The sequence below is a fragment of the Canis lupus genome, chromosome 5 (genome assembly GCF_003254725.2).
Source record: "Canis lupus dingo isolate Sandy chromosome 5, ASM325472v2, whole genome shotgun sequence".
In the NCBI taxonomy this organism is placed as follows: domain Eukaryota; kingdom Metazoa; phylum Chordata; class Mammalia; order Carnivora; family Canidae; genus Canis; species Canis lupus.
Genome location: NC_064247.1, coordinates 39,841,516 through 39,854,126, shown reverse-complemented (window position 1 = coordinate 39,854,126; position 12,611 = coordinate 39,841,516). Strand labels below are relative to the sequence as shown.

The window sequence follows — 12,611 nt, the reverse complement described above, 5'->3', positions numbered from 1 at the left end:
CTGTTGTTAAGATGCAAATCCTTGAAATCATTTGCTTCCAGTAGAAAACAGTATTTTTCATCAAAATAAAAAATCCAGTTAATCAAAATTTAAAAATCCAAAAATCCAAGGATACAACATCTTTATCAACTTTTAAAAACAAAAAAAAAAACAGGAGATAAGATCTTTACAATTTCTTTTTGACACTTGAATCTCCACTAGTTAGCTTAATCAGTGAAAAGCAGAGCAGTTCTTGAATGCACTAATTTCCAAATCTTCTTAAGGTCCTTCAGACATCATGAAGGCTACTTCTTTTGATTATGAGAGACAGCTTGATCCTGAGAGCTTTAAAATATTAATATGCAGGAAAAAAATCACTTATGAACCACCACCAAGACTTCCATGTCACATGAATACATTCTCCTACCATATGCATATGAGTTTATTTGTGTTATAGAACATCTGTAATAGCAAAACAGATTATATTTCAATTCTGCAGATTTTGAAAATGCTCCTCAGGTGATCTGATGCATGCCCTAAGAACTATTACAAAGCAATATTTTCCACTGATCTCCATTCTAGTTAATTTATCAAAAAACCAATTCCTTGAATGACAAGCACTAGATAGAGAGGTGAACAAAACAGATATGATGCTCACCCTCGTGGAGTTTATAATCTTGTGTTGGAACACAAGCTATATTAGAAAAGAGATTTCTACCTCATATATCACAATAAAAGCCAAATAACAGCAAATACTTACATAAGATTTATTAGCAAATCACAAGGTGCCTCCAACAAACAAAAAAGGGTATTTATGTATCTTAGGCTCAGAAAAGCCAATAGCAAAAGATATTTAAAAAAAAAAAAAGGGGGGGGGGAACCCCTGGGTGGCTCAGCGGTTTAGCACGTGCCTTCCGCCCAGGGCGTGATCCTGGAGTCCTGGGATCGAGTCCCATGTCAGGCTCCCTGCATGGAGCCTGCTTCTCCCTCTGCCTGTGCCTCTGCCCCTCTCTCTGTGCCTTTCATGAATAAATAAATAAAATCTAAAAAAAAAAAAACACTGACGGATTAAAATAAAGACAATTTTCTATTTATCGAGATAGTAATAACAAATTTAAAAGGCAAATGAAAAAAATCATTTCCAAAATGTGAACTCTACAATTCAATATAAAATCAAAAAATGGGGATCTCTGGGTGGCTCAGCAGTTTAGCACCAGCATTCAGCCCAGGGCACAACCCTAGAAGCCTGGGATGGAGTCCCACATCAGGCTCCCTGCATGGAGCCTGCTTCTCCCTCTGCCTATGTCTCTGCCTCTCTGTGTGTGTGTGTCTCTCATGAATAAATAAAATCTTTTAAAAAATAAAATAAAATAAAAAACATACAAACAGAAAAATGAACAGATTTTTTTTCTCTACTATCAAATGGATGTACTGTGGATGTACTTTGATCCAACATGTCACATTTTAATGAATGAGACTTTAAGATCCCTTTCTGCTAAAATATTCTACAGCTATAAATAACATTTATTGCAATTTTTTCAGCCTTGGAAGAAGACTTTTATTCACTGTATTTTTTTTTTAGGGCTGTAAAACATTTCTTATAAACCCACAGGTTATAATGCATATATTTCACACAGTGAGGCAGGCCTCAAAAATCCCAGAAGTTGAGCTCATTTCTAGTGGATCACAAAAAAGCTTTTCCCCCACCTAATCTATTATTTTGCAAATTTTCAAATTTACCTAAAAGTTAAAAGAATAGCATAGTGAATAAGCATTTATCCTTTATCCTTCACTGGTTAACATTTTGCTATTTTTGCATTCTCTCTATATGCACACACCTACTTTTTTTTTTTTTTAAATAAACTGCAGACGTATTCACTATCTTTTACTTTTTTAAGTAGGCTCCTTGTCCAACATGAAGCTTTAACTCCCAAACCTGAGATCAAGACCTGAACTAAGGTCAAGAGTCCAACACTTAACCAACTGAGCAACCCAAGCACCCCTATATTCACTCTATTTTATTTATTTATTGGGCGGGGTAGAAGGGTAGAGGGAAGGGAGAGAATCTTTTTTTTTTTTTTAATTTTTTAAATTTATTTATGATAGTCACAGAGAGAGAGAGAGAGAGAGAGAGAGAGAGAGGCAGAGACATAGGCAGAGGGAGAAGCAGGCTCCATGCACCAGGAGCCCGATGTGGGATTCGATCCCGGGTCTCCAGGATCGCTCCCTGAGCCAGAGGCAGGCGCCAAACCGCTGCGCCACCCAGGAATCCCCGAAGGGAGAGAATCTTAAGCAGGCTCCACACTCAGTGTAGAGCCCGACTCAGGGCTTGATCTCATGACCCTGAGATCATGACATGAGCCAAAATCAGGAGTTGAATGCTCAACTGACTGAGCCCTCAGGTGCCCCTATATTCACTATTTTTTTTTAAGACTTTATTTATTTATTCACAAGAGACACAGAGAGAAGGCAGAGACATAGGCAGAGGTAGAAGCAGGCTCCTTGCAGGGAGCCTGATGCGGAACTCGATCCTGGGGCCCCCGGGATCCTGCCTTGAGCCTATCTTTTAAATCACTTTTCATTGCATAAAAACTCGAAGAAAACGTGTGAGTACTTACTTATCTGATCTCATGCTGGAAAAGCCATCAGCCACAAAGGTAAATAAACATTATGGGAAAAAGATTTGCTATCGAAAAGGGGGGAAAGGCAAGGATAGTAAAAGTTTTAACCCTGTACTGTTAAAAAGAGTATCAAGGAAATACTTTATTATTTCTAAAACAAGTATTTATTCAGTACCTACTAAGTGCCAGGTACTTCCTAATCTGCATATTTAATGATAAGCAAAATACACAGTTTAAAAAAAAAGATAAACTAAGCAACTATAAAATAAAGGCATAATCCACAAACATGCATTTCACAAAAGTCAAGTAACAATAAACACAAGAAGAGGTATGATCTTAATAGAACCTTCTCATAAATTCACCATACACATTGTTTAAAATGTCACAAAAAATAGTTACATATAAAGTAGTTCTTTCCAACATAATAGAGCTACAGGTCAAACTCTGGAGAGAAACCAAATGTCCATTCAATTGATGAATGGAAAAAGATATGGCATGGAATGCCTGGGTAGCTCAGTAGGGTTAAGTGTCTGCCTTGGGCTCAGGTCATGATCCTGGGGTCCTGGGATCAAGCCCCGTATCAGGCTCCTTACTCAGCGGGAAGTCTGCTCCTCCCTCTCCCTCTGACCTTTCCCCCTGCTCTACTCTGGCTGGCACTCTCTTTCTCTCTCTCTCAAATGAGTACGTTAGAAAATCCTTAAAAAAAAAAAAAAAAAAGAAGAAGAAGATGCGGCATGTATATATAATGGAATATTACTCAGCCATCAAAAAATGAAATCTTGCCATTTGCTTTGGTGTGGATAGAGCTAGAACTTATTACGCTAAGTGAAATAAGTCAGTCAGAGAAAGACAAATACCACAGGTCTGTCCTCATATGTGGAATTTAGGAAAGAAAACAGATGAAAGTATGGGAAGGGGAAAAAGAAAAAAGCAGAGCAGGAAACAAGTCATAAGGGATAATTAAGGATAGAGAACAAACTGAGGGCTGATGGAGCAAGGTGGGTGGGGGATGGGTAGATGGGTAATGGGGATTAAGAAGGGTACTTGTGATGAGCACCTGTTGTTGTATATAAGTAACAAATCAGGGAATTCTATTCCAGAAACCAATACTGTACTACATGTTAACTAAAATGTAAATTAAAAAAAAAAAAAACTTCAGGCAATGTTTTTCCTCTGCATTTTCAAGTTTTCCAAAGAAACAATTTTTAAAATTTTTAAATTCGAAAAACATTTAAGTATTTTTTATTTTTAAAATTTTCTCTATAAAAATTACAAGCACAATAATTGCAACTAAATTTAAAGGGATTGTTTTAAATTTAATTTAAATTTAACAAAACTGTAGTTGTCTTGAAAACCACTGACCACATTTTTACAGCCCAGCGAGCCAGTACAAAATGCTTGAGAGTTATTCAATAGCAATTTTTCTTTATAGCAGGCCTCAGATTGTTTTCATTTACCAAAAAGTCAAAAGTACTGACTTTAAAAGTCTGGAGCACTAAGTTTGTGGTTTTCAGTTTTGTTTAACAAAATTTTTACTTTCCCATAGCACTAGCTTTTAGAGCCTGGCATAATCAGACTTTCTATTAGGTGCTGTGCCTGAATATGGCTGAATAAACATTACAGACCGACAACTCCACAGGGGTAAGAGATCAAATATTTACCTTCTTAGCATCTGCAGAAGACCTCAACCCTTCTGGCAGCGTGTGTACTACAGGTAAGACTGCAGCACTAACACGCTGGAAATGGGGATCAGAAACCTGCTCCAGACGTGGTCGCTTGGATTCCAGGGAATCATGATCCACGGGTGAAGGCCCTGGGTGAAACTGTTCATATCCAGTTCTCCTTTCTTGAGGCCTAACACATAAAAAGAAAAGAAACACTTGAAAATTGCAAGATGATGTACAACTTCCTGCTAACATGCCTGGTTGGACTTCGAAATAAATGAGAAAAATCATGCTTATTTTTAAAGTGAATCCCTGCCTCGCTTCCCTACCCTGGAAGAAAAATATATACAAAGTGCTATTAAACGTCTAATTCTAACAGAAAGAAGTTTCTTCAGGGGAGATGGGAGCGGTGGTAGTAAAGGTAATTGCAATTCAAAAGATTTCAATTTGCAGAAAATTTAAAGTTGCTGAGAAATATCCCTAAAATATTATTTCTAAATCTGTGCCATTATAATTGAATTTTGTATGATCTAAACCAGAAAAGTCATCATTTTGTACCAATAATAAAAACAAGCAGGAAAAATAAATCTCCAGCAACTGTAAATGGAAACATAAATGACTTGAATTGTGAGGTATTAAGACTTAAAGACGAGTGTCGAGTGGAAATGTAACACTGCTTTGAAATTCTGACCCCTAAAATACGTATTCTGTCTGGTTTCTGCAAGTATGTAAGTGTCTTGAAAGTCAGGAATCTATCTTTGATTCCTTCACATGATGTACTGGACAGAGTACTGCATGTGGGTGTTCATTAATTTCACTTTCCCTTTCCTACCAAAGTATTTACAGAAGCAACATTTTACTTTGTGGCCAGACTTTAAACAAACGTTTCACAAAACATTTCTCAATGAAAAGGATAACCACTGGGTTTTTAAAATTTTTTTTTAAGTTTTGTTTTTTGAGAGAGAGGCGGGGGGAGGAGGGTAGGGGAGGGTGTGTAGAGAGAGAGGGAGAGACAGAATCCCAAGCAGGTTCCACATCCAGCATGAAACCTGAGGTAGGACTCAATCCCACAACCCCAAGACCATGACCAAAGCCAGAATCAAGAGTCGGCTGCCCAACTGACTGAGCTACCCAGGGTCTCCTTTTTAAAAGAAATGATGAAATAAACCCTCAGGCTTATAAAATTATTATATTTCATATATATTATATAATAGATATTTAATATGTAACATATATTATATATAATTATATTTTACATACATATTTATTATATATTATTATATTTCAAAAATCTGGAGTGCCTGGGTGGCTGAGTCAGTTAAGCATCTGTCTTCAAAGCTCAGATCATGATCCCAGGGTTCTAGTATCAAGCCCTGCATCAGGCTTCCTGCTCAGGGAGGAATCTGCTTTTCCTTCTCCCTCTGCCTCTCCTCACTGCTTGTACTCTCTCTTTCTCTCTCTCAAATAAATAAATAAAATCTAAAAAAAAAAAAAAAATCTGAAATCTCATTCAAGACATAAATCCCATTATCTTACAAGTCACAATGATGTCACAAAAAATAGTAGAGTAGAAAACCTTAGGAAAAAGATAAGGATGGCTGCTTTTGCCACTTGCATTCAATATAGTATTCAGAGTTCTTGTCAGAACATTTGGCAAGAAAAAGAAATAAAAGGCCTTCAAATAAAAATCTGAAAGGAAGATATAAAGTATTTCTACTGAGATGACATGATCTCATATGTAGAAAAATCTAAAGGATCCACCAAAAAAATCTAGAGCCATAAATGAATAAAGCAAAACTGGAGGATACAAATTCAACGCACAAAAAAAAATCAGTTATCTATCTATATATCAGCAATGAACAATCTGAAAATGAAATAAACATTTTATTTATAACAGCATCCAAAAGAATAAAAATTAGGAATAAATTTGAAGAAGGAGGTCCAAAACTTACACACTAAAAACCACAAAACATTGCTGAAGAGATTAAGGAAAACTTAAATAAATACTAAGATATCTCATGCTTATGTACTAAAAGCCTCAGTACCATTAAGATGACAACAGTACTCAAGCTATCTACAGATTCAATGTAATCTCTATCAAAATCCCAGTGGCATTTTTTTGAGAAATACAAAAACCCACTATAAAGTTCATATGGAAATTCAAAGGACCCCAAATAGCCAAAACAATCTGGGAAGAGAAATACAAAGTTAGAAGAACTCATACTTCCCCATTTCAAAACTTACTACAAAGCTACAGTAACCAAGAGTGTAGTACTGACATATGGATAGACATACAGACCAAAGGAATAGAACTGAAAGCCCAGAAATATACCCTCACATCTATCATTAGTTGACTTTTAACAAGTGTGCCAGGACTATTCAATGGGAGGAAAGAACCATCTCTTCAACATATGGTGCTGGGGAAACTAGATATACTCATGGAAAATAAAGAGGCTGGACCACCTGTAAAAATTAACTCAAAATAGATTTTAGATTTCAAAGGTTAAGACCCAAAACTAAAAAATCCTCAAAAAAAACTTAGGGAGAAATCTTCCTGACCTTGGATCTCACAACGAATTCTTGTATATCATACCAAAAGCCCAGGCAGCAACACCACCACCACCACCAAAATAAAACAGATAAATTGGACTTCATCAACATTTCAAACTTTTTTTTTAACATTTCAAACTTTTATACACAGAGAGTGACAAGAGTGACAAGAAAATCTACAAGAAATGGGAGAAGCTATTTGCAAATCATGAATTTGATAAGATTTTTTTTTTAAGATTTTATTTATTTGAGAGAGAGAGAGCGCACATGAATGGGGCGAGGAGCAGAGGGAGAGGGCAAGGCAGACCCCCTGTGAGAGAGGAGTCCAATGTGGGGCTCAATCCCAGGGACCCTGGGATTATGACCTGAGCTGATGCAAGATGCTTAACCGACTGAGCCATCCAGGCCCTGCTCATAAGCTTTTAATATCCAGAATACACGGAATTCCTTCCCACGATGAACAATAAAAAGATAACCCCCTCAAAAAAAAAAAAAAAAAAAGAAAGAAAGAAAAATGGACAAAGGATTTAATAGACGTTTACCCAAAGATATACAAATGGCCAACAAACATATGAAAAAATGTTCAACATCATTCATCATTATGGGAACACAAATCAAAACCACAATGAGGTACCATTTAATACCCAATAGAGTGGCCTAAATTGTTTAAAAAGGCAGGGTATGGGGGGGGGGCATGAAGAATAACAATTGTTTACAAAGATATGGAAAAATTGGAACCCATGTGCTACCACTAGGAATGTAAAGCTATACAGCCACTCTGGAAAAATTTTGCAGTTCTTCAAAAAGCTAAACATAGAATTACCATATGACACAGCAATTCCACCTGGATATATAAGGCATATATCCTAAAGTACTGAAAACAGGAACTCTGATACAAAGGTATTAAAAATGGACTCAAACAGACACTTGTACACCAAAGTTCAAAGCAACATTATTCACAACAGCCAAAATGAAACAACTCTTGTCAACCAGATAAACAAAATGTGGTATATACATCCAGTGGACAATTATTTTGCCACAAAAAGGAGTAAAGTTCTGACACATGCTACAATATGGATATACCTTAAAAACATTATGCTAAGGGCAGCCCGGGTGGCTCAGCGGTTTAGCACCGCCTTTGGCCCAGAGTGTAATCCTGGAGACCCGGGATCAAGTCCCACGTGGGGTTCCCTGCATGGAGCCTGCTTCTCCCTCTGCCTGTGTCTCTGCCTCTCTCTGTGTGTTTCTCTCATAAATAAAATCTTTAAAAAAAAAATTTATGCTAAGTGAAATAAGCCAGACACAAAAGGACAATTACTGTAAGACTCCATTTATAGGAAATAATTAGAATAGGCAAATTCATTGAAAATGAAAGTGGATTAGAGGTTACCAGGGACTGGGAGAAGTGGGGGAGGGAAAATTATTGCCTAACGGGAACAGAGTTTTCTCTGGGGTAATGAAAAGTCACGGAAATAGTGGCTTGGTTGCACAACATAAATGCATTTAATGCCACTAAACTGGCGCATTCAAAAATGGTTAAAATGGTAACTTTATGTTACATGTATTTTAACACAATAAAAAAATAACACCACAAATTAATTCTTAGAAACATTATTAATAAAGATTAGCCTAGAAAATAAAGAGATCTGAAATGCTAATACCAAATTTTATATCCGAAGGTTACTACTACTTGAAAGGATGATTTATACTTTTTCACCAGTTAGTCTTTTCCATTCACTCAACTCACTGGACTCTGACTTAATCCCCCATTGTTTCATCGTATTACAAGAGGTCACTCACCAAAGTCAGCAATGACCTCCTAATACTGAAAGCAAAGGAATATTTTTAGACATATCCTGACCTGTCTGCTACTTTTTATCCTTTACTTACTCCTTCCTTCCTGAAACTCTTCCACCTCTTGGTTTCCAGGACACTGTCTTCCCTGCTTGTCATAGTCTAAAGTCTGCTGGGGCATATACAATGGTTCTCCTCAGAGGATCCGAGCACAGATCATTTTAAAGATTATCAGTTTCCAGAGATCCTGAGATTCCTTACATTGTCTTTACTTACACAGACCTACTAGGTAACGAACCTGCACCTCTCCCCCTCTGCTTCTTCCACAGCCGGCCTTCTCTCATTGTGCACACACAAAAAGCTTACAGCTCACCCTCCTTGGACCTTACACTGGACACTGTCCCTCAAGTGTCAATCCCTCCAGGGCTGCAAAGAAACAAACCCTTTTGCAAGCTAACAGTTCCCAAATGTTTGCCTTCAATAAAACTGAAGAACTTAAGTTGCTAAATAACATCTTCATCTTAGAGAAATAAGTGATTTAGGATATATGCCTCATAAGAAATTATTTTTGTGAATAAGATTTCTTGGTACCTTCAACAGGCTAACAAATAAGAATAGAGTACATGCCGCTTTCATTCTGTCAATAAGTAATAATTTGAAAACAGCCCTGTCTATCTCATTAAAGCATGGATGCGTTTCCATGAAATTTTACTTGTATTTGATAAATGTTTCTCATTTTCTTAAATGATTGCTTTTTTGATCAATCTTGTAATGACAACCATATTTCAATAAAGAAGTTTTTTAAACAGATCATCTTTTAGAAACAGATACTTTTACATATTTTTGTGGTTAAATAGAAGACCAATAAATAAATAATCAAACAAATCACATTACGATAAATTTTGTGGAAAAAGAATGAACATATGAATTCCAAGGAAAAAAGGAATAAAAAAAAGAAGTTCTGTTAAAGTCAAGTTTGTTCATGCATAGTATCATTTTAAGTGGATGACGGTACCAAACCACTATGGTATTTCAATTCCATCAGGTAATTTTTTAAATGTATTGCTGCAGTTTTGCTTTCAGATGTCAATACTTTCAATATGACAAATTATATTCATCTTTTACGACATATGAAAAATTTTAGTTGTCAACTTAAAAATGTACAATACAGCTTTTCAAAATTCTTTTGAGAAATATCCAAGTAACAAGTTTGAAGACCACTATTTCAAAATCATTTTCCTTTCTCTCTCTCCTTCAGAGACTTCCACCTCATGGTACTTTTAGATGTCAGGGACCCTCTGGGCTCATCTTAAACTTTGGCCCTTCTCATTTTCCACCCTCTCTGGATCACATGTACCCACCTGGATCCTCCCCTGAGGAATGTTAGATACACCTCCACCTGGATGTTTCACAGGTACCTCAAACTTAACTCATAAGAAACTCAAGTTGTCTTAACCTTATTGCTCTTCCCTTGATCTTTATCCCAGTGTCATGGCAATGGAACCAAGCTAGAAACCTAAGAATTATCCAGGTCTCCTCTCTCGCCTTTGCCAACTGCTAGGACTTGGTGGCCTCATCTAACAGACTCCAGCCTGTTTCATCTCAAACCTCTTTTCACCGCCCTACCTTATGCCCACATGCTCTCTCTTTCAGGTCTCTCACATGTTCCCTCTGCTTCTAGTCTAACCACCTCAAATTCATCCCCCACAAAACAGCCAGAGCTCATCTATCAGAAACAAGCATCCAGCATGAGGCTAAAGGCCCAGAACCTCAATACAGCACTGATAATCAGGACCACGGCTGGCCTGCAAGAAAACCGTGTGTGCAACTACTCTGGTACACAGGGCTGGACAAATTGCCCAAGCTGGATTTCAGTACTCAGTTGTCCCCTCAACCTACAAAACTTAACTTCAAGTATTACATTGTACCTCTAGTGACTCTGCCTACAAGATTTACCAAAGCCAGAAAGAAGAGCACACCCAGTGCCAAAGGAGAACATAAGGTGGCCAGGATACAGGACAATTAGACAAACACTGAGTACAGAAAGCTCTCTTTCCATCAAGAAATCAGGCTAGGGCACCCGGGTGGTTCTGTCAGTTAAGTGTCTGCCTTCAGCTCAGGTCATGGTCTCAGGGTCCTAGGATCAAGCCCTCTGTGGGGCTCCCAGCTCAGGGGGGAATCTGTTTCTCCCTCTCCCTCTGTACACCCCTACTTGTGCTTTCTAATAAAGAAATAAAATCTAAAAAAAAAAAAAAAGAAGAAAGAAGAAAAGAAAGAAAAGAAAAGAAAAGAAAAGAAAAGAAATGAAATCAAGCTATTTCCCATTTCAGCTTGCCCATCCTTTTTAGAAGAACACAACTACTCATGGATAAAGAAGTAAGTATATAATTGAACATTTAAAATTTCAAAAACAAATGCAATTTTATATTGGAGTCCTGGAGGAGTTAAGCATGAAATCTTCATTTTAAATGAACACTTCTGCCTTTTAAAAACTAACACCAGTGGAAGGGTACAGCCACTTTGGAAACAGTGTAGTCATTTCTCAAATGGCAAACAAACAGAGAACCATCATATGATAAAGCAATTCTACTCCTAGGCATATTCCCAAGAGAAAGGAAAATCCACAGTCACATAAAAATGAGTGCGTGAATGTTCCTAGCAGCATTATTCATAACAGTCAAAAAGTGAAAACTCAAATATCAACTGATGAATCGATAAATGAGGTATAAAAAAATAAACATCAGATTTTCATACTAAAAAAAAAAATCTCTGTAGACTTTTAAACTTAAAAGTTCTTATATTTTACTGATTTCTATGACCTCCTAATATTATCTTTAAATATCTTTAAATGAATTAAAGTTATTAAATGGGTTTTTTACTGTAATATACCTATACCATATTATTTTAATTTTGAAGAAAAGAAAACCCTCATGTAGGGAGAATATGTCATAACGTTCATAGCTATTCAAAAACAGTGGTCCACAAAAATCATTAGGAATTACATCAACTGATTTTATTTATGCCTAGCTATGGAAGGCTATTCTTTGAAACAAAATTTATTTCACCTAAATTTTCAAACATACAAGCACGATTCGGCTTCTTTTGTTGCTCAAGGGAAAAACCAATTATCTGAAGTACAGTGAATCTTTTATAATATATGAAATTACCTCAACTATTCTGCATCTTTTAATCTAAATATCCAAATATTCTACTTATGTGGACTAATTTTTCCAATGAAATCTAGAAAACATGATTGATGATACTGACCCAGAAATGACTCTTATATTTTAAAAGTACTGTTTATAAAAGGATATAGATTTGCTTAACCAAAAAATTCCAGGAATACAGAAGTAGCAAATTGCCCCAAATCCCACCACACCGAAACAATGCCAAAATTAGTTGAATTCCATTCCCAGTCATCACTTTATTTTTATATACAGATGGGTGGATATACAGGCAAAAATAAAGTAACAAAAAGAATCACATACAATATTTTTTAAAGATTATTTTTTTTAAAAGATTTATTTATTTATTTATGATAGGCATAGAGAGAAAGAGAGGCAGAGATTCAGGAGGAGGGAGAAGCAGGCTCCATGCCGGGAGCCTGACGCAGAACTCGATCCCGGGACTCCAGGATCGCGCCCTGGGCCAAAGGCAGGCGCCAAACCGCTGAGCCACCCAGGGATCCCCTGGTTTGTTTTTATACAGGTATTAAGGGAAAAAAATAAAATGAAATAAAGCTTAAAATGGAAGAACTGCTGGACTCCAGGTAAATTCTCCTTCACCATAAGAAATTAGTTCCTAAAATTAGTTCCCCCCCTTAAGGGTAAGAGGAAAACTATGAAAGGCATTAAGATGGGAATTTTTTTTATTAACTTAAAAGAATTCCATGTCAAAAAAAAAAAGAATTCCATGTCAGAAGTACCAAATCACTCCAGGCATACTCTTCAAGTGCATATCTTTAAACATTCTCCCAATACCTTCTATACCTCTAGATTCCATA

At 36.6% G+C, this 12,611-nt stretch overlaps 1 protein-coding gene across 22 annotated transcripts in view; it reads right to left on the bottom strand.

Moving 5' to 3' along the window:
- NCOR1 (nuclear receptor corepressor 1) overlaps positions 1–12,611 on the bottom strand; it is a 150,400-nt gene that overhangs the window by 103,822 nt on the left and 33,967 nt on the right. For all 22 annotated transcript variants that reach the window (XM_049109479.1, XM_049109481.1, XM_025428247.3 and 19 more), the window contains exon 4: positions 4,262–4,454. In XM_049109479.1, the coding sequence (XP_048965436.1) occupies positions 4,262–4,454 (193 nt within the window). The remainder of the gene's footprint in view (positions 1–4,261; positions 4,455–12,611) is intronic.